The following is a 25,972-nucleotide window of genomic DNA, read 5'->3' as shown; positions in this document are numbered from 1 at the left end:
AAAGTGGAGCACTACATGATAAAAGTCAGCCACCCTTTTTTTTCCATTCAAAAAGGTTAATTTGTTTGATTAATTATGCATGATTGTGGAGAGTATTTCAGTAAGAAAATTGAGACTTGAATTGGTTTTATATTCAAACTTTTTTACAATTCTTTTTCATCATTATACATTTTTGACTTCTGATTTGTCTATAGAAAACAGGAACTAATACTCTACTAACTATTTGTTAATGAATTATAAAAGTTTTGTTAGTTTTACTCTTTTTGTACTCCTATTTTAGAATGTTTATGGTCTTACACATTGTCAAGTCAAGACAATAACTTCACTACAAAACTAACTCATAAGTGAAAGTTTGGTCTGAACTTAAAGTACCACTCACAATCTCTTGTAGAGCTAATGTGGTTTTTATTACTGCCTATCCCTTGAGAAGGGGACGTCTGTGGCTCAAGCCCAGGTAGGATTTTTCCTGGCACCGGCCAGATACCAGGTAGCCATTTTCCCCTTTAGATGGTTTTACTCTGGACCTTATCAAGCACCAAGTAATCCTTATCAAAGTTGTCCCCTTTAATTTGCTAGCTCAGCACCAGATGAGTGGATGACTTCACTCTAGATAGCTTTCACTTTTCTCGAATCCCTTTGAACTTTATCACACCGGTCTCTCAATAAGAGTACCAAATGATACAGCACTGAAACTAAGACTCTAACTCTATTATAAAAGCTAAGCTAGCTCATCAGTGGAGATTTGACCTCTTATACAATTTTTTCTAACTTTCATTCTGTTCCTTGTGTCTAACCTCATGAACCAAACATACCATAATTCTCTGAAGCTTCTTGTCCTTTCTGTCATGCACTGTGTACTCAAGAGCCCTTTGTTGTTTTTGCATAGGAGGAAGCATGAAGATTTGAATCTGTTGGGTATAATTGTTAACCAGGAAATCAGAAGATTATCAAGACAGGTCTGCATTTCAATCTGTTGCCAGAAGTATTAGTTTCCTCGCCATTCTGGTAGACAGTAAAGAGTATTTATTACTACGAATTTCATTTATCACTCATTATATACCAGTCATTATTGATGAATTCTCAAGGTGAAAGTTGTTTCCTTCTCCCAAAAGGTTAAATCTCCAATTTCAAGGGCCCTCACGCCCCGGCCCAACAAAGCATCTGGGAAGATGGGCTATTCTTAAGGGGATCGAATGGGTGTGGAACAAGGGTATTAGAAAGTTGATCGTGGAACGTGATTCTAAGAAGATTGTCCACTAGATCAATGACAGAAACATTGGCGAAATGACCTCTGCATAATAATATCATTGAGAGATGCAAAAGCTGGAGAGAGAAACAATGGGAGATTTCCTTCGAACTATCTACAAAGAACAAAACGTGGTGTGGCTAATCCCCTTGCTAAAGACTCTCGGGCTTCCAACATTACGTGGGTTAATTAGTTGGTTGGAACCCCTTCCAGTATTAAAGATGCGTTATTAGTTGATTTAAGTGTTGTGCCTACTCTGCCTTGTGAGAGAACTATCCCCAGGGGTGTCAATTGTTAGACACCTGGCTTGGCCCTCCCTTCGATCAAAAAAAAAAAAAAAAACATTGCAGGTGATCAGAGTAAAATGGTCACTGCATGCATGAGACGAGATTGTTTATGAGCATTTGAGGGGAAATGCATCAAGAAATCTACTGGAAGGAATAAGAAAGAGTAGGAGAGAAATGATTGAAGAGCAAGAAGCAGAGAAGAAGATGCAGATTATGTTCTTATCCACTGATGTAACCATTCTATATTGCTCAATCTTACATTTTCTCAAAATTTTCAACTACTCTAGTTTAAGTTAAATGTATATGTTTTACTTGCATCACTCTACAAAACCTTTCACTACCACTCATAGTTTTTGTTTTTTAACATATATTTGACACGAATGGAAGAGCTCCTATTCAAACTCATGCCTACTAATACCTCCTCGAAAGGGCGCGAACCCAGAGAGATCTTGGTATAATTGCTTCTTTCTCCCCCATCATCTCCCAATCTGGAAACCTTTTCTGCCAATAAAAAATGTGGAAACCAGATGGCTTGGCTTTGCAGATTGGATAAAGGGTTGTTGATGAGATAGCCATTCATTATGCCACTCAATCACTCAAAAAACTCCAGCAATATCAACTGCAAAACTGCCAGAAAGAATCAGTAATTAAAATAGGCTCATCAGTCCATGATCATTGTCATTTAATATCTATTTATGATTAATCATAATCATAATATCATTACAATATAGATGGGATTATAATAGTATCAGGGCATTAGGGATGATTTCTTAATTGGATTTTACCAACATGGATGTACCAATGCCAATAGTAGGAGTTTAACACAGATTTGTGACATTTTCTTGCTGCTTTATGAGTTTATTGTTTATACATAGAATGAATATTTGCAGGTTGATTTTGTTTGAATACATTGATGCACACTTAGATTTATTGAGCATATAAACATAAATGTGCAATCAAACTATCAGTTTAGACTTTTAGTTGAGATGGTACAACTGCTTCAATTTAGTATCAGAGCCAACTATCATTTTAGACTTTTAGTTGAAATGGAGCACATGGTCCAATTTGGTATTAGAGCCATAGTTATCAAGGCCCCCCTAGGCAACGCCTAGGTGAGACCAAACGCCTAATGTGCTCGTCTCGCCTAAAACAAAAACCGGCAGCCACGTCGCCGGAAACAACCGCACGTGCCGGCACGTGACGGCAGAGCAGTTCGGGGATGGTGGCGCGTGACGGCGCATGAGCTCTCCAATGGAGACCGGACTTCTTGTCATGTCCCTAAGCCCAACCCAAGCACTCACTTTTACTTCCTAGGCTCGGATACCATGTTAAAAGGTTGAAAGCTCACAAAAATAGTGTATATTCTATATTTTTTTGTACATATCTAGTATGATATACATCCTATATATAGGCATAGAAGGAAGGAACTCTTGAGTTGCCCACTACTACAAGTCTCAAGGAACTCTCAAGTATAAGTCTCAAGCAACTATTGAGCTGCCCAATATAATACAAGTCCCAAGGAATATTAATGAGTCATTTTCATTTTTGGTTCTACTGTTATTAGGGCATTGTCAATTTTAGTCCACTTCATTAATTTTTGCCACATTGCGGCCAATCTTATTTAGTCCTTGCCACTTTTAGTCCACCGTTAAAATTTTTGTCAAATAACCGTCCAAAACAGGGGTATTTTGGTCTTTTCATGCTTTGATCATCTCCTTTACCCTTTGTAATGGTTTTCCTTACACATTTTCATCCAATGAAAAGGTTCGGCGAAAGCCATGGCTTTGTAATGTGGCTCACATGGCTTTCGTCGGACCTCTTCATTGGATAAAATGTGTAGGAAAAACTACTGCAAAGGGTCAAGGAGATGACCAAAACATGAAAATACCAAAAATACCTTTGTTTTGAACGGCCATTTGACAAAAATTTTAACGGTGGACTAAAAATGGCAAGGACTAAATAAGACTATGTAACAAAAATTAATGAAGTGGACTAAAATTGGCAATGCCTCAATAACAGCAGGACCAAAAATAGAAATGACTCAATATTAATCTAACATGACATTTGATATATATATATATATATATATATATATATTACCCATCGCCTAGGCGTCACTTAGTCAGCTAGGCGGTCAACGACATCTCGCCTAAAAGTCCGTCTTGATAAATATATTCAGAGCCAAAGCATATGTCAAATACCAGTTTAGAGCCAAAGCATATGTCAAATACCAGTTTAGACTTAGTTTAGATGAGCACATGCTTCAATTAGATTGACATTAAATTGCTACTAAGCGATAACTCAACCACATTACACTATGGAGCAAAGAATAAGATTAGCTCAATACCATGAAGTGAAATCTTCATCTTGATATTGGCTTCTGCAGAAGAGCAGTGAGGTAGACTTCCCCATTCTTCACCCCACTGGAATCATTCTTGTTTGCCACAACCCACTTCACCTTCTTGTACCCCAATTTAGAAACCATAGGCTGATACACCCTCTCAAGATCACCTCTCTTACTAAAGAAATGGTCCAACCACAAGTACCCACCACCCCTCAACACTCTATCCATGTCAAACAACAAGAACTCCATCACCACCACTGGGACCCACCTGTTGACACCATGCCCACACCTCACAAGATCCACCACCCCATCAAACACCGGCAGCCTCTGCTGCAATGGCAGGTGGAGAGGCACCACCCCTCTCAGCGCCGCCGCCTCGTTGTGCGGCGCCCCGAGGTTCATGGTGGTGGTTATAACCGTCACATTTTGCAGTTTCATTTGGGCGGCAAAAGTGCCAGACCCACCCCCTATGTCCATTGCTAGTCTAATCACATTCTTGCCGGATTTCCCAATCTGTAAAATTTGCGGGATTGAGAGATCAAGATCAGATTTTGAGGCCAAGAATCTTGATTTCTCAACCTTCATGTCAAACCCTTTGAAGCAATTGAAAGAAGAACAGTTATAATCCCCCCAAATAACCGCGTTTTCCGGGATGGGGGAAAAAGGGTTGTTAGGGAGGGAAGTTGCAGCGGCGGGGGAGGTTCGGGAGAAGCAGCGCCGCCGCGGGAGAGGGTGGCAGCCGCGGAGGATGAGAGACTCGGCGAGGGAGGAATCCGGCGGGCAGAGAGCAAAGGGAGTGTAATTCATGTACTTATGCAGTAACTCCGGGTGGTCTTTACAAGAAGTCGCAACGGGGAAGATGCGGGCGAATAAAAGGAGGTCAGACGGGGCGGCGGGGGACGACGGCGGGTTGAGACGCGTGAGGCGGTTGATGGCGGCGCGTATGGTGTGGAGGTGTTGGATGAGGTGATGAGGGAGAGGGGGAGGGGGAGAGGGAGTGGAATGGACGTGGGTTGTGAGGTGATAGAGGGAGAGGATATTGGTGGCCACCATAGCCATCAACAGTAGCATGTTTACACCCATACTAAAACCCATTTTTTTCACACTCAATTTTGGTCTCAAGTCTCATTCATTCCACTCTACTAGCAGAGTTTGGTGAGCGCCATTAATGGCTTCCGACCAAAAAACATACGTCACAATGTATTGGAGATTTAGATCTAGGACTCTAGGAGGTATCATTGTTTTCTTTGATTGCCTTTACTTTTGTCCCCCACTATATAATAATTAAGTACAAGGAAGCTGTCGTATACTCTTATGATAACGATAATAATAAATTAAAATTAATGATCTTTGGCCTTGGTTGGCTGTTTTACATAACAATTGTTATACAATGGACCAAGGTTTATATTATATTGTGAATCTTGATATACAAATTTTATATTTTTAGTTAACACATGTTGTATTTACAGAGTTACAGTTAACAGTTTTTGTACATGTACACGAATAGCTTAATAATTGCTGACATAATATGATAGTTATAGGTACAAAAATGGTTAACTACAAGTACAAAATGTGTCAACTACAGATATAAAATCTGAATGTTAGTTTTGGATAAAGGTCTATTATGTAAGGTAAACCCTGGTCCATTAAGTTTCTCAACTTTTTTTATTGAATACTACTGACTCTATTACAATGCAGTATCTGTAAGCTAGTTAGATTAATTCTAAATCCATAAACCTACCCATGAGTCTTTGAAGGAGGTAAATCACCAGTCATCCAAGTAATCTCTTAGTTAATTTTTGTTGTTGACTCTGCACACAAAAGATTCATCTCTATATTTCCATCAACTTGGAGAGCCTAGCTTCCAATCTAGGGAGTTCAAGGACCCAAACTCTAGTATGGGAAGCAATAACTCCAAGATGTTGTTTGTAGGAGTCGAATCTCCATCCTGTTGCTAGAGTGGTGATTTTTAATCAGATGGTCTTTGTTCATTATAAAAATAAGTTTTTACTTTTTATCTTTTCCTTCATATTTTAATTTTAAACATTTTCATGAGAGAAATAAAAAAAAAAGATGTATTCAAATTTTTTTAATATATTACAATATTACTTCAAGCCCAATAAAAAAATTTTAATTCATATAAACAAAATACTAATGAGTAATAAATGAATAGTAATGGTTGAGATATATAAGTTGTAAATAAAACTAACTGATATAATAAAATTAGTGATAATGGGTAATGTGTGGGGTAGGTGGGGATGGAAATATATAGTTAGTCATATAGGTAATAGCAGAGATTTATGCATTTAGCTCATTGGTTTAGTAGACAGCATTTGGCAAGAGATCAATGTTTGAAATTTAGAAACAGCAACGTAAGAATTATGTCCAAAGTAGACACATCTCTTGTACGCATTGGCATTTGGCGTTGTTTGGAGATAAATAGTTATATAATGCTAGAAATAAATGAAGAAAATGGATGTAATGATGGTGGTGATGGTTAGGTAAATGAGAATTTAAGTTGCACAAAAACAGAAAATTATGTCCAAAGTAGACACATCTCTTGTACGCATTGGCATTTGGCGTTGTTTGGAGATAAATAGTTATATAATGCTAGAAATAAATGAAGAAAATGAGATAAATAGTTATATAATGCTAGAAATAAATGAAGAAAATGGATGTAATGATGGTGGTGATGGTTAGGTAAATGAGAATTTAAGTTGCACAAAAACAGAAAATGGTTAGGTAAATGAGAATTTAAGTTGCACAAAAACAGAAAATTATGTCCAAAGTAGACACATCTCTTGTACGCATTGGCATTTGGCGTTGTTTGGAGATAAATAGTTATATAATGCTAGAAATAAATGAAGAAAATGAGATAAATAGTTATATAATGCTAGAAATAAATGAAGAAAATGGATGTAATGATGGTGGTGATGGTTAGGTAAATGAGAATTTAAGTTGCACAAAAACAGAAAATGGTTAGGTAAATGAGAATTTAAGTTGCACAAAAACAGAAAATGAGGAAATAGGTTTAAACAAATTTTGTGTCACATTATGGCGACCCGAAACCGATTAACAAAATATGTCTATCGTGTCAACCTATTAACAAATTATGTACGTATAAAAAATTTGAACATGTTAACATTAACGTGTCGTATTCGTGTTTAATCTTGTCATGTTCAGATCGTTACCGTATGAACCCGTTAACAAACTTGTATTGACAAATTGCCAAGTCTAATAACAAAAACCATGGTAGGATAATAGAAGACGAAGATTGGGAGTATACTCCATTACTCCCCATTCCTGTGTTGTTAACGTCCTTAAAGACGGACCTTAATCAGTAGTACAATTTACCTAATTTTTACCTTAATCCATAATATAATTTACCTAATTTGTATTATTACACCATGAACCATAATTCACCTTGTAAAATAATCATTGACATAAAACTTATTTTTAATATATTGAAGATATATTTTTAATACATTGAATGAAGATATATTTTTAATACATTGAATGTCTTTTAATTTAAATACATTAAAAATAAACCTGCAAAACATATATCAATAATCCACATAATTTACTAGTTTCTATCTGCTTTTGAATAATAGAAAACATTGCAGGCACAATGTAGATTAGATCGAATTCTAACCTTAAAGGTATCACACATATACTAAAGCAACCTAAAATATGTAAACATCACTTGCTCATTAAACCAAGAAAAGATTTAAGAGAAGATTCAACCAAACATGAAGGAAGCAGCTCACACAAGGGTTATAAATCTTTAAAGATGCCACGACACTCAAAAGCTGAATAGAATCAGAAAACTAGCATATTCAACACAATACTCTCACCCAGTTTTTGATGAGAGAAATACCAACAAGTTTAAAAGTTGTATCATTACATTGCCTCTGAGAGCAACCAACTTGTTGTATTTACAATTTCTCGGGGAAAATTAGTTTAGCTCAGTTATCCGATGGCACAAACAACAATCTTACATCTACACTAATGAGAGATAAGTAGTAGGCCTGAAACAAGATCCAAAACCGGGTATAAGGATGAGGGTTTATGCACCCTTAGAATTAGCATTCTATACATACAATAGATACATTGACCTAGAAAACGTGGCAGGAAACGCAATAATGCCAAAACATCTTCCATGAATTGAATTTTCCCTAGATCTTTGAACAAAAGGGGGCAAGAACAAAAAGCAGCAGCAGAAGACGGGTGACAATGTCAGTCTATTGTGCATTTTTTGCACAAGTTAGAGAAAACAAATTAGAAAACCAATATGGCGTACCTAATACTAGTCCACTTCGTGGCCAAAACATTAGGTATCTCCATCTGACCTGCAGATAAGGGATTCAAAACTGTAAAAGTCTAAAAGAGTTATCATCAGCACATCATATTAATCACAACAATATCATGGTCATCTGGTCCACAGATCCCAAATCCATCATCTTTAGCTTGCCATTATCATCATATAAATGACTTAATGTCTCAGTAGTTATGGCGACCACCTGTCACTAGTTAAACACAACACAAGAGATAGAAAAAGACTCAAAAGAGGGACAGTTGGTGGGAGTGCCCGGAGGGGATGGACTGCCTTCAACAAACCTATGATAAATTAAGGCCCAAAGAATATTAAGAACCACATTTCTGTCAGGATATAGTCAATCCCCTTTCAAGATCTAAACTCTGAAATTCAGAAGTAGGGACAAATATCTAATTTCATAAACACCAACCATCCCCACTGTGGCCCCAAGTTTAGTCTCACAGAGAAATAAAGTTCGAATGTGAAGGTGTAAAGGTTGGGCCAGCTTAAGAGGACAAGTGCTTAGTGTTTATCGGTCATGGGTTTAACAAGCTCTAACAAGCTCACACCACTGGCAAAACCATTCAACGTTTAGGTAATAGGGTTGGAGAATTATAATTGGTTCAACTATTTCACATAAATAATGCCTGCTAATATTTGAAAAGAAGCACACTTTGTTAATCTAAAAATTAGGATTCCAAGCAAGTTATCTAAAAACATAATAAGTCTCAATCAAAGTCACATCCCTAATTTATGTCCATGTTTTTAGTGCTAACCATTTTGTACATTATGTTTTTAGAGGTGTACCATACAATTTTATGGACAAAAATACCCTTACCGTTATAACTTCCGTTATCTTTTCCAATATTTTACTATGCACATGCATCCACCATATCTATTCTTATATTCTTTAATGATAATAATATTTGTAGACATTATATATCATATTAATATAATAAATAAATATTTTTTCATTTAGATTTTAATTAGTAAGAATTTGTTAGTTATTTATTACTCCGTAAAATATAAATATTGGGCATATGTTTTTGCGCATTGCGCATAGAAAAGACTAGTTATCTTCATAAAAGGGAAGGTTGTAACTAGTCTCCCTAATGGTAATCTCTAACCATAAAGAATTCCTCACCACCCTAACCCACACACTACCCTTATAGGTTATTAATTAGGTTTCAGAAATTACTCAGCCTTTTGGCATTCAATATATATCATGCTTTGCATATATTCAGCATAATAAACATACAAAAAGTTACATTTAAATCTATAGAAATAAACAAAGACGAGGACTTTTCCTTATATGTTTTTTTTATTCTTTTTTGCTTTGATTATCATACTAGAATTAGAGATTCAAACCATCACTTAAAAAACCATAATTATCAAGCAAGTGACAAAAAGCCAGTACAGAAAGCATCAACCAAACCACATTTGGTAATCAAACATGCTGCAAATCTTACTCAAGTTTCTTTCCAAATATGAATTAAAGTTGAAGCTACTGTTCAAATAAGTTAACTCCAACGTAAAATAAAAGAAGGATTAATCAGATTCAGATATGAGACTTCCAAGAAATCACAAAATTCATTTCACAAAAATTGATAGATATACACAAACTTGTAAAGAACTGCAAACCTATAACTGTTTCTTATAAGAATCTATAACTGTACATTGCACACACCAAGGAACTCTTGTCAACTACCTTCTGCAACAGTTAGATGAACTGAGAAAAAGTTTGTCAAAGGGTAAAGGTAAGGAACTAAGCACCAAAGCTGATGCAAGCAGGAGAGGGTAATATTCTTATTTGAAAAATAAAATCATATCATAGCTCATAATGGATAGAAAAACGAGCACCTAAATGTTCTTAAACGGATGAAAGAGACAAGGATCTGTTAAAGGAACTACAAGGGAGAGGAACTCTTATTCCTTGTTACCGAATTTCTCAGCAATGATAGGACGAACATCATCTGCATCAGCCAATATCTCAAGAAATGGTAGTAGTGAAATTAGTGCAGAATCTGATGGGTCATCAAACCAACTCTTGATAGGAATTCCATTATTCACTTGTAACCTGAAAACCTGAAATCAAGTAAAAGTATTATTCAATTACATCTTCACGATTCACCGTTCTCTTAACAGGCAAGTCTTCATTACTAAATTTGCTTCTAACAATAGGGTGAAGAGGCTAAAATTAGATCAATAATAAATTATTTGAAACTCAGACCATATTTCCTCCCTAAACCTTGAGTCTAATTCAGACCCAACTTTGCTCCTACTTCAAAAATATCCATAATTCCAGAAAAATGCACTTAGGACACCTCATAATAGAATGGTGAATTGTGACTCCCCCAGAAGGTCAAGAGAAAAAAAAAAGGGAATATAAATCCTCAAACCAAACCTTGTTGTCACAAGTCTGATAAGGAGTAATTCTGAGATTACAAATCCCATGTACACATCTTTCTTAACAAATAAGATCAGACAACAATATTAAAGCATAACTAAAAATAAAACATACAACAAATAAAGATATCTTTTAAAGTTTTAACTTAAGAATTCATTGTCAAATATAATGGATAGGTAATTACCTGTGGAGAATTATCAATAATTACAACCTTTGCAAGATCAACGCCTAACACTGTCAAGTCTTTAGTGTAACTACCATCTGAAAAGATGCATGACTCACGATAAGCTCGCCTCGAAATATACTTCCCATCAGGATCTAGTATGTCTAGTAGCTGCTTTGCATAGATGCTTTGACTTGCTGTGAATATTACAATTTCAAACAGATCTGAAACTCTCTCCAGAAATGACCTGAGATGAGGCCTCTGTCTTACATATACAATATGCTCTTTCATGTTGAAAAAGACTGGAAATGTGAAGTCTGCATTATCACACTCTTCCAGCGTAGAATGGACAAGTGTCTCTGGACACATGAAAAGCAACATTAGCATATGTTAAAATGACGAACTGTGACCACCAGACTACATGCAATGGGAGCAAGCATTGCAGTTTGTACCCCCCAAATTTCATTTTTTATGTTTAGTATTAGATCCATCCAATAGGAATCTGAATGCCTCATAAATGGTAAGATATTTACTAAAGATCTTACTGATAAACAAAAAGCACTTGGTTACCTAAATTCTAAAATCATTCTACAACATAGCATAATGAATGCCAATACATGGAAAAAGGAAAATACAGAAAATAACCTACCATCCAGATCCAGTACGAGGGTGACTGGTTTCTTTGTCTCCAATCTATTTGGCACTATGGCTGGCTTTGCCACATCTGGTCCATCCGGCATGTTTCTAATATACATGTGTGGATCAAAGCAATCAGATTGATCTGATTCTGAGTGTGTAAAGACAGCACTTTCCTGATCAGAGGATCTCAATTGGTGAATTGCCAAATATAAGCTTGATTGGTCAGAATCAGTAATGTTTTCTCTGCAAGTTCTATTATCATTGTCATGCCCAGCTTCTGCAGTATGTTCAAGAAAAGGAAATACCATGTATTCCTCAGACATGTTAGTAAGCATATTCGGCTCTTCACATTTGTAATCAGAGAAAAACATGGTGGCTGAGCCATCATCATAAGTTAATCCATCATCAGTAGGTAAACCAGAAACAATCATGTCAGAAATGTAGAAATCTGATACATTGCATGTATGATGTTCACATGAACTTCCACTGCTATCGCTATCTTCTGTCTCCAACAATGGCAGATACAGATCATTGCTCCCTACAGCCATCAAGAAGAATCAGATTGCCAAAATTTGACTTTCCATTCTGTTTCTCTCATACAGATGTGGCAATATTATAAATTTTAAATAATAATAATAATAATAGAGGAAGTGTAAAGGAATTATTTAACTATTTATTGACTACAAAATCAATAATTACTATCTCTCATTGGATTTTTACATGGGCTCAAACAAAGTCAAGGGAAAAGTTGTAGACTGCTTCACATTTTTTTTGTAGATAATATTACTCATTTATACATAAAAGATACACAAGACTACCCTGTTAATAATTATGTTACCTCATTAATTCCTTCTATATACAAGAGAACAAAAAGCAGCTTGATCTCAAATCTTACTATCTACTGATGTAATATTTCAAGATCCTTATTTAAATGAAAGCCCCTCTTGGAACATCTAAACAGTGATTTCAAAAGTCTTAGAATATACCTCCATCACTGGGGACATTTGACTCATTATGGACATCAATGGATTCCAGAATAGGAGAAAAAATTGTCTCCATGCTTGATGTGCAGGTTGTCGGTATAGAATCCTAACACAAGTTTCGAAACATGGTAAGTTAGCTTAATATTTGAAAGTTAAATACCTGAATTTCAAATTTTCAATCTGTAAACAACTCAAAACTATAAACCAGAAAACAAACTGATTTTCAACGCCAATGCTTAACATTAACCAGATTACAGAATGTAAATAAATGTCAATGAAAATGATAGGAAATAAAAAGCGCAATAGTTTATTAAAGCTATACATAAATGATAAAAGGATCAGCAAAGCTAAACAAGAATACTTATAGATCAAAATCCATGGTCTCATTCATTAAAATTTTGTGTTTTAAGAAGCACTAATCAAAATAGTCTTACACTTGTCAGTAATGCCTATAATTCCTAGTGACGGTCAACTAAAAATTAGTTTCAGTTTTAGTAATGAATGAGGGTCCAAGCCAAAGATCATTACCAAATGCCAAATGACTATCAGCTGAAAAATGACTCAAATAATCCAAATGAAAAGAAGAATAATCAGATAATAGTAGGGGATACAATCATATAAATATCAGAACAAACAGATGGACAAGAATCAGAATAGGCGAACAAGAAACGAAATATGAAAGACAAGACAACAGAAAGTATTACTCCATATTATTTTACAGTGGTCGCCACTAACAGCTTACTATAGGTATCAGGTTACCAAGTTATGCTAAAAATAAACTGTTTTTTTCAGCCCAGAAGGTTCAACCACCTATCGTCAAAGAAGAGCCTAGGCACATCCCCATCAAACTATATAAATGATCAGCAAGCTAACTACACGAGTGAGCAGATAAGTTGGGCAGAGGAGACACCTCCATCCCCTTAAGTCAGAAGTGTGAACCATAACAAACTCAGTCTGTGCTGTAATGTACAACTTTCTGTATATATATATATCTTAGGGATCACAAAATAGCAGTCCAAGACTAAAAAATTTACCATGCTGCTAAGGGTTGCAGAATCACTCAGAGGTAATTGCTTCTTTTCAAGTGGAGGATCTTCTGCATTATGCAATTCATCACCTTGAGCTCTGTCTTCTCTGATATCATCCAGGAATGCTCTGCTGCAAAATGAAACTACAAGAACAATAGTAGAAACTTAGTAATCTTTGCAGAAAGCCTTCATGATATTCATTCTATGTAGACTAAAAAATCAAGACAAGGCACCACACAAAACCACAAAACATTAAGATGAAAAAACAGTTTTAAAAAAGTGGGAACCATTAAATGAGTTACATCCCTTCAGCATGTAAGCATGTTAATATAAAACAATGTGAAGTGTACGAATTTTCTTAAAATACACACAATAACACTGTTTCTTTTTAGCCTTCTATATTGATTTAATTTAATTAAATAATTAAATAAGCTGAATTTTCAGAGCTACATCACTTACCATCATGATGATTTTGAATAAAATCAACAAGTTCTCCATTTTGAGCAATTTTGACCTGAGAGAGGGGATTCTTGTATATGACACTCGATTTTTGGCAGATGTGAAGACCATTTTTTTCTCTCGGACAGGATGTGGTTGACTTTGCCTTCATCTTTATTGATGGCATCTAACCCACACTTCTGATATCTTTTGATATATTGATATGACACTGGCAGCATATGCAGGTGAAGGAAAAATATTGTCACAAGCAGATCAGTCACAAGAGACTCATGAAAATCATTTACATAGAAGAGATGAGTCAGAGCCTCTTTGGAATTGATCCATAAATAAAGGCAGCAAAGAGAGAAGATAATCAAAACAAGGGGAGGAGGAGACTCAAGTTCCTTTCACTTCCTCATTAACTTCCACATCAAATGCTAAAGCCCCACACTTTCAACACCCCTTACCCCACTTTTCTCTCTACAAATAAAGTTCACTGTAATTATTGGAGAACAACCAGTCTAACACTTGTTCACTCAAAAATTGACATGTAGAAAATCATGCATAAAAAACTAGATACACATTAGACTTGAGTTTCCTTTTAAAAACTTAATTTCTTGATAACCTTACTTGTTCAAAGATCTGATAGCCTCATTCTTAATCTATAATACATGTTACCAAAATGATTTGCATACATCATAATCAAGAAGTAGCTTCCTAAAGTAGCAAAAAAAATCACCAGCAATTAAAGAAAAGGGAAAAGGATCCCCACAGATTGGCTAATTTAATAAATATTAGCATTCATCAGATTGATATGCTAATTGAGGAACACTGTCCTTGCCCATGTAATACATCAATCACTAAAACACAGATCAAATCAGTAAGATATGCTGTTTAGTGTTCACTTTACACTTCCTTTATCATATGCAGTTATGCACAGGGAATAAACATTATTTTCACTCCTCATGCAACCAAGCTTTAACAATAAATGACTCTAGTTAGAAGAGACCGGATACAGGGCTAAACTTCTATACCTCCACCCTGTAAAAAAGGAAATCCCCATTTGTTTTACCTCAATAGGAAAGCTTTCTTATATTTGTTTGCTAAATTCACTAGTTTTTCTTACCAACACCCACAAATTATTCTCGAATAATAAAAACTAAAGCTTGCACAGCATGTTCTAGACTAAAGCATTAATAACAAAACATCACTATTAAGAACTCACAGAGTGTTAAAAACAACAGCACAATCAAAATCACCACTTTGGAAATTTCTCTTTTTCTTTGACATGTTCAGACATAAACCAGAACTTACATCATAGATCAAGATAATTCATCTAAGTTAAAGTAGGAAATAAAAAATAAAACAGCCAAAAGGTTTCAACATGAAGCAAGAAAAGCTGAGACCAGCATTCTACACCCCTCCCCCCAACTAAACCATCCTTCAGGACAATTCATCAAATTAAAGCTTAAAAACGACAACAATAGCCAATGAAAGGCTTCAACTTGAATCAACAAATACCAGAAGCAGCCCAAAACCCCACCCCACCCCCAAGAAATTCGAGTAAACCCTAAACAGAAACGAAGTCAACTCAACTCAAACACTTCAATCCACAAAATGACAACCAAACAATCAGTAAATTCAAATCGAGAAAACCAAACAATCAGTAAATTCAAATCGAGAAAACCAAAAATCTCCAAGTAATTCAAGTAAGCCCTACGACAGACGAAGTCAACTCAACTCAAAGAGTTAAACCCACCACCAAACATCTGTAATTCGACAAACTTACACAAGCAAGTCAAGAGATTACATTCAAAACCACCAAATCCAAGCCGAAAAAAACCCTATCATCCACCGGCATCACCTTACCACCAAGCTCAAAATTCACCAACACAATTCCACAACCTCAATTTTCACAAAATAAAAAAACACCGAAATAAACTGAAGATAAACCACACAGTAATTACATATATTATTACCCAATAAACATGGATGATATATATAAATAAATAAATTCTTTTTGTCCGTATATACCTGCAGAGGGAGCAGAAGTCCCCCCCTATTCTCTCTCTCTCTCTCCCGCCCGCCCCTCCTCTAGAGACGCGCTTTCTCTCTCTAAATTTTTATTTCTTTCACTATATTTTTGCTGTGCTTGTATATATATAGACAGCTGCAACCCTGACAGAGAGGTGTACCAGGGTTCTATCCAGTGTAACCGACACCAGGAGACGTGCTTGACCGGCCCGCTTTAAAGGTAGTACCTTAAGGGACAATAATGTCATAAAGAAAAATAATGTGTACGGTTTACACGTGGGAAGTTTTGGTTGGTGGTTGTAGTGATGGGCGAGAAATCTCAGTTGTAGAGGATAAAGGCCCGTGCTTAAGTGAAATTGTCTGAGATTGGGAGAATGGCTGGGATTTGAGTCCTGAGGGATGGTAGAATTCTGCCACGTGTACAATGTCCAGGTCATGGCAACGCCTTGACACGTGCAGGTTCGCGGAAAGAGAGGAGCCGTGGAAGAAATGGCTGCTTCACGTGCAATGGGCGTGCGTGCATGACACGCTCTTAAGATGAGCGCTAAAAGACTAAAAAGTGGAGGGAGATGTGAATTCGTTTTTTATGTTTTGAAAAAATTTTCTACAATATTTGTGAATCATTACATAACTAATTACTTTTTTGACTTATTGTTGCTATTATTAGAATTAGACAAATTATTTTTAAATTGTAGAATAATATTTCACAAATCTCTTTTTGTACATATTTAATCATATTATTAGCATTCTACTTTAAATCAACGACGGAGTCAACGGTTACTCAACCACGTTCTTCCCATCGTGATAAATGCATATTATTAATTGTTGTAATTGAAGAATTACAAATGATGCTTTATTACATTAGAATGTAATAAAAGTTGCATAGTTACAACGCTAAAATTACAAATACTTAGATATATATAATATGCATCGTCCCAGGCTTATAACATCAATAATCTTTGTGAGATTATGAACTTACTTTTTTCTTTTTACGTTATTGCTATTTTTAGAATAAGACAATACAATTTATTTTATGGCATAATACAGTTGTCTTCAAATTACCTAAATCATTGTTACAACATTGTATGGTGTACTTATTAGGGTTAGGAAAGAATCTTATAATAACAAGCCACAAAAGTTGATATGATGTCTAATTGACTTAAGTATAATATTACTGGCAAAAAATAAATTATACTTAGGGGCTCAATTGCACTATTCACTATACTTAGGAGGCTAATTTGACATTTTTCATAATTTTTAATATAATTTATTAATTTATATTAATGGTAATTTTCATTTCCTTCTTTCGTGCAATTATTATGGTAATATATTTCAAAATTGTGGCAATTTCATTAATTATTATGACAATTTTATGGTAATATATTTAAATATTGGAAGAGAACATATATTATAATTAATGAAATTATTAAGGTAATTGTAACAATATTTGGTAATTATAATTAATATAATTAATGAAATTGAGAAATATAATATTTCTTTCATGGCAATATTTGTGGAAATTTTATTAAATTATATTTACTAAAATATGAAATATAATTAGGGGAATGAAATTATAAAATTAACAAAATATGTGTTTATACATATTTAGAATTTTTTTTAAATACATGCATACATACACGTATGCACTATATTAATCATATCAAATTTAAATGCTATTATTTCATTTCTAAATGTAAATTTTTAGTTACGTACATTAACATAATATAGTAATATTTGTTTGGAATACTATAATATACATCCTATAGTAATTTGATTGTTTGGAGTTTTTAATTTTTTTGAATATCACCTTGAGAGTAATTTAATTATGTACATTAACATAATATAGTAATATTTTTTTTAATACTATAATATACATCATATAGTAATTAGATTGTTGGAATTTTTATTTTTTTTTGAATATTATCATGAGAGGAATTTAATTACGTACATTAACATAATATAGTAATATTTTTTTAATACTACAATATACATCATATAGTGATTTGATTGTTGGAATTTTTATTTTTTTGAATATCATCTTGAGAAAAATTTAATTACGTACATTAACATAATAGACTAATATTTTTTTAATAGAGAAAATGCCCAAAATGGTCCTCCGACTATAGCCTTTTCCCAAATTGGTTCCTTAACTTTTAATTGCAACCAAAGTGATCCTCTGACTATTGAATTTTAAGCCAAAATGGTCTCTGTTAGGTTTGGCGTTAACCTGCCGTTAAAAAGAAGGGCAGAATGGACATTTTATATGTTTTATTATTTAGACCTTTGACCAGCAGGTGGTTTTTCTTTAATTAATTAAACTGTAAATTTTCCCCTAATTAACTAAAGCAGTGATTTTCCTCTAATGAACTAAACATGCGAATTTCCTCAAATTAGCGAAACACTGTCAATTGCGATGGAGAACCATACGAAGAAGAAAACTACGATTTCCTCCAAATTATAAACATTGTGATTATAAATTGCGATGAAGAACCCTACCGTATGGCTGCAATTTTCTACCCATAGGCGTAATAGCATCGACGGTATTGAAGAGAAAGAGCATGGTTTGCCAACGAAGAACCCGGGTTTCGGAACTGCCAAACTACGGTGCGTGTTGTTCATTGTTTTATATGCTTTATATGTTCTTTTCATGCTTTAACAAGTATATTAAATTGTAAATTGGTCTAATGGTTAACAGCATGGTTGGCAACAGTATAATGGTGTTTCTAATTAGTTTCTATACTTATTTACCGAATGCAGACTGCTGAAGAAATACCAGTGCAAACAACAGTTAATACGAGGCCATGTGTGAGGAAGAAGTACAAGACAAGATCTTGAATGGCTTTGACATCCAATTGCAAAGAACCAATAGATATTAAGTACTTTGGATATTTTACAATTGTAATCTATTTTGGATTACCACAGTTGCAAGTTTTTGGTGGAATGGCCAAGTACTCTGTTGAGTGAAATTGCAGGTTAGATGCGTTGAATTTGCAGAATATATATTTGTTTTATCTGTATGAGCAGGTTGTTATTAGTGCTGGTAACTACAGATTTTGTTTGACAAAATAGTGAATAACTTTTGTGAAATGCATTANTTTCATTTCCTTCTTTCGTGCAATTATTATGGTAATATATTTCAAAATTGTGGCAATTTCATTAATTATTATGACAATTTTATGGTAATATATTTAAATATTGGAAGAGAACATATATTATAATTAATGAAATTATTAAGGTAATTGTAACAATATTTGGTAATTATAATTAATATAATTAATGAAATTGAGAAATATAATATTTCTTTCATGGCAATATTTGTGGAAATTTTATTAAATTATATTTACTAAAATATGAAATATAATTAGGGGAATGAAATTATAAAATTAACAAAATATGTGTTTATACATATTTAGAATTTTTTTTAAATACATGCATACATACACGTATGCACTATATTAATCATATCAAATTTAAATGCTATTATTTCATTTCTAAATGTAAATTTTTAGTTACGTACATTAACATAATATAGTAATATTTGTTTGGAATACTATAATATACATCCTATAGTAATTTGATTGTTTGGAGTTTTTAATTTTTTTGAATATCACCTTGAGAGTAATTTAATTATGTACATTAACATAATATAGTAATATTTTTTTTAATACTATAATATACATCATATAGTAATTAGATTGTTGGAATTTTTATTTTTTTTTGAATATTATCATGAGAGGAATTTAATTACGTACATTAACATAATATAGTAATATTTTTTTAATACTACAATATACATCATATAGTGATTTGATTGTTGGAATTTTTATTTTTTTGAATATCATCTTGAGAAAAATTTAATTACGTACATTAACATAATAGACTAATATTTTTTTAATAGAGAAAATGCCCAAAATGGTCCTCCGACTATAGCCTTTTCCCAAATTGGTTCCTTAACTTTTAATTGCAACCAAAGTGATCCTCTGACTATTGAATTTTAAGCCAAAATGGTCTCTGTTAGGTTTGGCGTTAACCTGCCGTTAAAAAGAAGGGCAGAATGGACATTTTATATGTTTTATTATTTAGACCTTTGACCAGCAGGTGGTTTTTCTTTAATTAATTAAACTGTAAATTTTCCCCTAATTAACTAAAGCAGTGATTTTCCTCTAATGAACTAAACATGCGAATTTCCTCAAATTAGCGAAACACTGTCAATTGCGATGGAGAACCATACGAAGAAGAAAACTACGATTTCCTCCAAATTATAAACATTGTGATTATAAATTGCGATGAAGAACCCTACCGTATGGCTGCAATTTTCTACCCATAGGCGTAATAGCATCGACGGTATTGAAGAGAAAGAGCATGGTTTGCCAACGAAGAACCCGGGTTTCGGAACTGCCAAACTACGGTGCGTGTTGTTCATTGTTTTATATGCTTTATATGTTCTTTTCATGCTTTAACAAGTATATTAAATTGTAAATTGGTCTAATGGTTAACAGCATGGTTGGCAACAGTATAATGGTGTTTCTAATTAGTTTCTATACTTATTTACCGAATGCAGACTGCTGAAGAAATACCAGTGCAAACAACAGTTAATACGAGGCCATGTGTGAGGAAGAAGTACAAGACAAGATCTTGAATGGCTTTGACATCCAATTGCAAAGAACCAATAGATATTAAGTACTTTGGATATTTTACAATTGTAATCTATTTTGGATTACCACAGTTGCAAGTTTTTGGTGGAATGGCCAAGTACTCTGTTGAGTGAAATTGCAGGTTAGATGCGTTGAATTTGCAGAATATATATTTGTTTTATCTGTATGAGCAGGTTGTTATTAGTGCTGGTAACTACAGATTTTGTTTGACAAAATAGTGAATAACTTCTGGTAACTACAGATTTTGTTTGACAAAATAGTGAATAACTTTTGTGAAATGCATTATTGGTAACTACGTGTGTGAGCAGGATATTTCTTTTGTTAGTGTTGGTTGAATACCATTTTTTTTAAATACATAATTAGTAACTACAAATTTTGTTTGACAAAACGGTGAATAACCAAATATTTTTATTACAAATGCAACCTATGAAATCCCAACATATTGAATGGTAACTCCTCGGTAAAAAAACATCCTGATTTGGTTGCTCCACATTTTATACCAGCAACCTACAAGTCTCAAAGCAAAAGAAAAGGGAGTGACAAATTGTTTTAAATTGGAGTGCAAAATCTGAATTACCAATTTTACCCTTCATTTTAACACCCACTTAACATCAAAACTAACGGATGACCATTTTGGCTTAAAATTCAATAGTCGAAGGACCATTTTACGTGCAATTAAAAGTCAATGAACCAATTTGAGAAAATGACATAGTCGGAGGACCATTTTGGGAATTAACTCTTTTTAATACTACAATATACATCATATAGTAATTTGATTGTTGGAATTTTTTATTTTTTTTTAATATTATCATGAGAGGAATTTAATTACGCACATTAACATAATATAGTAATATTTTTTTAATACTATAATAAACATCATATAGTAATTTGATTGCTGAAATTTTTATTTTTTTGAATATTATCATGAGAGGAATTTAATTACGTGCATTAACATAATATAATAATTTTTTTTGAATACTATAATATAAATCATATAGTAATTTGATTGTTTGAATTTTTTTTGAATATTATTATGAGAGGAATTTAAATACGTACATTAACGTAATATAGTAATATTGTTTTGGAATACTATAATATACATCATATAGTAATTTGATTGTTGAATTTTTTTTTTTGAATATTATCATGAGAGGAATTTAATTACGTACATTAACATAATATAGTAATATTTTTTTTGAATACTATAATATATTAATATACATCATATAGTAATTTGATTGTTGGAATTTTTTTTTAAATATTCATGAGAGAAATTTAATTACGTACATTAACAAAATATAGTTATATTTTTTTAATACTATAACATACATCATATAGTAATTAGAATAAAATATTTCATTAATATGACCGTTTATTTTAGCATCATTTTTTTAATATAATTAAAAAGTAATTAAAGCAATTAAATATAAATATTAAATAGATGTCTAAAATATAATTAAAATATAATTAAAGTAATTTGAATTCTATCATTTTTTACGTCACCACCGGTCGTTTATTTATATTTCATTAATAAATAAGGATTTCATGCATTTTATTAATAAATAAGGAATCCATACAGGAATGGAATTGAATAAAATATTTCATTAATTTCCGTGTATAATAAGGAATGAAATCATATTTTGAATATTTTATCAATTTTAGCCATAAGTAAGGAATGATAAGGAATGCTAGAATTTCTGATAAAGAATTATTATATATTATTATGTTGACCGATTTCAAAAATTTTGGACTAAAATGAGCGGGAAAGCTAGCACTTTTGTTATAATATATATATATATATATATATATATATATATATATAGACACACACACACACACTAATGGAAATACTATTCTATATACAAATATTCTATATTCTATATTGTTTAAATGGAAATAAAATATGGAAGGTACTAATCTATATTATAGTACATTAACATAATATAGTAATATTTTTTGAATACTATAATATACATCATATATTAATTTGATTGTTGCAATTTTTTTTGAATATTATCATGAGAGGAATTTAATTACGTACATTAACATAATATAGTAAAAAAATTTAATACTATAATATACATCATATAGTAATTTGATTGTTAAAATTTTGTTTTGAATATTATCATGAGAGGAAATTTAATTACGTACATTAGCATAATATAGTAATATTTTTTTGGAATGCTATAATATACATCATACAGTAATTTGATTGTTGGAATTTTTTTTGAATATTATCATGAGAGGAATTTAATTACGTACATTATCATAATATATTAATTTTTTTATTTTGAATACTATAATATACATCATATAGTAATTTGATTGTTGGGATTATTTTGTTTTGAATATTATCATGAGAGGAATTTAATTACGTACATTAACATAATATAGTAATTTTTTAATACTATAATATACATCGTATCGTAATTTGATTGTTGGAATTTTTTTTGAATATTATCCTGATAGGAATTTAATTATGTACGTTAACATAATATATATATATATATTTTGAATAATATAATATACATCATATAGTAATTTGATTGTTGCAATTTTTTTTGAATATTATCATGAGAAGAATTTAATTACGTACATTAACATAATATAGTAATATTTGTTTGAAATACTATAATATACATCATATAGTTATTTGATTTTTGGAATTTTTTTTGAATATTATGATGAGAGGAATTTAATTGCGTACATTAACATAATATAGTAATATTTTTTTGAATACTATAATATACATCATATAGTAATTTGATTGTTGTAATTTTTTTGAATATTATCATTAAAGGAATTTAATTACGTACATTAACATAATATAGTAATATTTTTTTGAAATTCTATAATATAATCATATATTAATTTTATTGTTGGAATTTTTATTTTTTTTTAATATTACATGAGAGTAATTTAACATAATATAGTAATTTTTTTTGAATACTATAATATACATCATATAGTAATTTGATTGTTTACGAATATAAAATAAAGGAAAAATGACACTTTTTCCCCCTATGTTATGTGCTTATAGCACTTTTCCCACTGTGTTATTAAAGTGGCAGTTTTCCCCCTCAATTATTTTAAAAGTAGTAGTTTTCTCCCTTGTAATGTTAAATTGACATTTTTGCCCTTAAAAATAACTATTTTATTTATTTTTATTCTCCAACCAATTATTACTAATATGTATGGAAGATCACAGTTCGATACGAACCTAATCGAACACTGTAGCAATTGAACTTAAATAGTATAGACGGTTACGGTTACGATTCAGAACATAAAAAATAAAATAAAATAATTATTGAATTTAGACTATTTTTAAAGAAGAAATAAAATTATAAAAATAAATAAATAAATAAGTTTTGTTTGGCGGTTCAAAATCGAAATTGGAACCGAACCGTACCGATTTATCAAAATAAGTGTTTGATCATTTTTACTATATATGACTCTGATTAAGTTCCGGTTCACAGTTTAACAATTATTTAATTTTATTTTTTCGGTTCTGAATCGTAACCAGAACCGTACATACTATTTCGATATGATTGCTACAATGTTTGGTTAGGTTCGAACCGAATCGTGATCATCCATACATATAAGTAATAATTTGTTGGAGAAGAAAAATAAATGAAATAATTATTTTTAAGGGTAACAATGTCAATTTAACATTTCAGGGGGGAAAACTACCACTTTAATAATACAGGGGGAAAAAGTGCTATAAGCACATAACATAGGGGAAAAAAGTGTCATTTTCCCTAAAATAAAATAAAAGTATACAATTAATTTCCGTGTATAGAAATTTGAATCCATACAGGAATGGAATTGAATACAATATTTCATTAATTTCCGTGTATAATAAGGAATGGAATTAGATTTTGAATATTTTGTCAATCTTAGCCATAAATAAGGAATGATAAGGAATGCTAAAATTTCTGATAAGGAATTATTATATAATATTATGTTGACTGATTTCAATTTTTTTTGGACTAAAATGAGTGGGAAAGTTAGCACTTCTGTTTTAATATATATACTAGTGTTTTACCCGTGCGGTGTATGGAAATTTTTTTTTTATTATGAACTAAAATAAAAACATTTAAAACATACAAATATATTTAAATGTACAATATAATAATTTAGTTGGATTTTTAGATATTTAGTCAAGTATCTATTATCGTAGCATAAAAAATTAAAATTTTGTATGATTAATATAATCTCTATTCATGTAAATATTTATATAAATTTATAGAGAAAAATTTACATAATTAAATTCAATTATTCTTAATCTTATTTCATATATATTATAGTTCTAATAATATGAATAATAACTAAGAAAATTATACTTAGAAATTAAAAAATGTAAATTTTAAATTCTATATATGTGATTTTAAACTCTAATCAGACGCAATTTCTTATATGATTGTGTAATATAGTGTATATACAAATAATATTTATTAATATGTATATATGCAAATTCTATAATATAATTTCTGTAATTATAATTTATATTGATATATTATAAATAAAATAATTAAATTTAGAAATTAAAAAATAGCATTTTAATTTTGTATGATTAATATAATGCATAAGTATATGTATGTATGCATTTTTAAAAATATAAATATTTATGAATACACATTTTGTTAATTTTATAATTTTATTCTTAATTATATTTTATATTTTATTAATTATAATTAAGAAAATTACATTTACAAATTAAAAGAATTTAATTTTTAAATTTATATGGATTAATGTAGTCCCTAAATATATTACATATTTAGACAAATTTTTAAATATTTTTGAATTTTTAATTAAGAGTATGAGTTTAACATATTTTAAAATAATTTTTTAATAAGTAACCATTGTAGTAATTAACATGTATAATTATGCCAGTAATCACAATTCTATTAAAAAATGTGTATATATTTTCATATTGTACAAAATACTATAAATATAATATATGTCTACATAAATGGATAAAAATAGAAATTGATAATTTTTTTATTATATAGATATTGATAAATATTATATATTTTTTTTCTTGCATGAAAATACATTCTTATTTTAAAATTTTACATTGATATTTGAGTTTTGTTTCAAAATCTACTTTGGTGTTATTTTAAACTTTGAGTAACACTTGTGTGAGACCGTTTCATGGGCCTCAATCCGTAAGATCGTTAATTAAAGATTCAACCCGTCTCACGGATTGATACCATTAGACGGTCAAACACAAGTTTTTGCCTTAAACTATTGTCTGTTATCATAAATACTAATAGATGTCTTGAAACCACTTAGTTTTGTTTCTAAATATTTTTCAACCCGTAAATGTAGCACAATCAAAACATCTCTAGATCATCATTTAATTAATAGGTCCACAATTGACTATGTGGTTCAATTCAATATTTGTAGATATATGATATGTTTTTAACTAAT

The 25,972-nt window shown here is 31.6% G+C and overlaps 2 protein-coding genes across 5 annotated transcripts; both read right to left on the bottom strand.

Moving 5' to 3' along the window:
- Positions 1-1,711: 1,711 nt before the first annotated feature.
- LOC116031777 lies at positions 1,712-5,133 on the bottom strand. 2 transcript variants are annotated; one of them, XM_031274083.1, is made up of 2 exons: positions 3,881-5,133; positions 1,712-2,160 (listed from the first exon to the last, which is right to left on the bottom strand). In XM_031274083.1, exon 1 carries the CDS (start codon positions 4,970-4,972, stop codon positions 3,896-3,898), a length of 1,077 nt encoding a protein of 358 aa, XP_031129943.1. In that variant the 5' UTR covers positions 4,973-5,133; the 3' UTR covers positions 1,712-2,160; positions 3,881-3,895. The 2 variants fall into 2 exon arrangements, with proteins under 2 accessions (XP_031129943.1, XP_031129944.1); XM_031274084.1 differs by having other exon boundaries at positions 1,712-2,152.
- A 2,554-nt stretch (positions 5,134-7,687) lies between these two features.
- Positions 7,688-15,984, bottom strand: LOC116031371 (CTD small phosphatase-like protein 2). 3 transcript variants are annotated; one of them, XM_031273553.1, is made up of 9 exons: positions 15,885-15,984; positions 13,872-14,079; positions 13,419-13,555; positions 12,388-12,490; positions 11,412-11,939; positions 10,784-11,121; positions 10,133-10,277; positions 8,178-8,226; positions 7,688-8,058 (listed from the first exon to the last, which is right to left on the bottom strand). In XM_031273553.1, the coding sequence occupies exons 2-9, from the start codon at positions 14,035-14,037 to the stop codon at positions 7,968-7,970; spliced, it is 1,557 nt and encodes a 518-aa protein (XP_031129413.1). In that variant the 5' UTR covers positions 14,038-14,079; positions 15,885-15,984; the 3' UTR covers positions 7,688-7,967. The 3 variants fall into 3 exon arrangements, with proteins under 3 accessions (XP_031129413.1, XP_031129415.1, XP_031129414.1); XM_031273555.1 differs by having other exon boundaries at positions 7,688-7,905; XM_031273554.1 differs by lacking the exon at positions 15,885-15,984 and adding an exon at positions 15,640-15,792.
- Between the last annotated feature and the right edge of the window lie 9,988 nt (positions 15,985-25,972).

Source organism: Ipomoea triloba, chromosome 10 (assembly GCF_003576645.1).
Source record: "Ipomoea triloba cultivar NCNSP0323 chromosome 10, ASM357664v1".
NCBI classification, from domain to species: Eukaryota; Viridiplantae; Streptophyta; class Magnoliopsida; order Solanales; family Convolvulaceae; genus Ipomoea; species Ipomoea triloba.
Note: the sequence above shows the minus strand (reverse complement) of the source record. Positions and strands in the feature narration are given on the sequence as shown.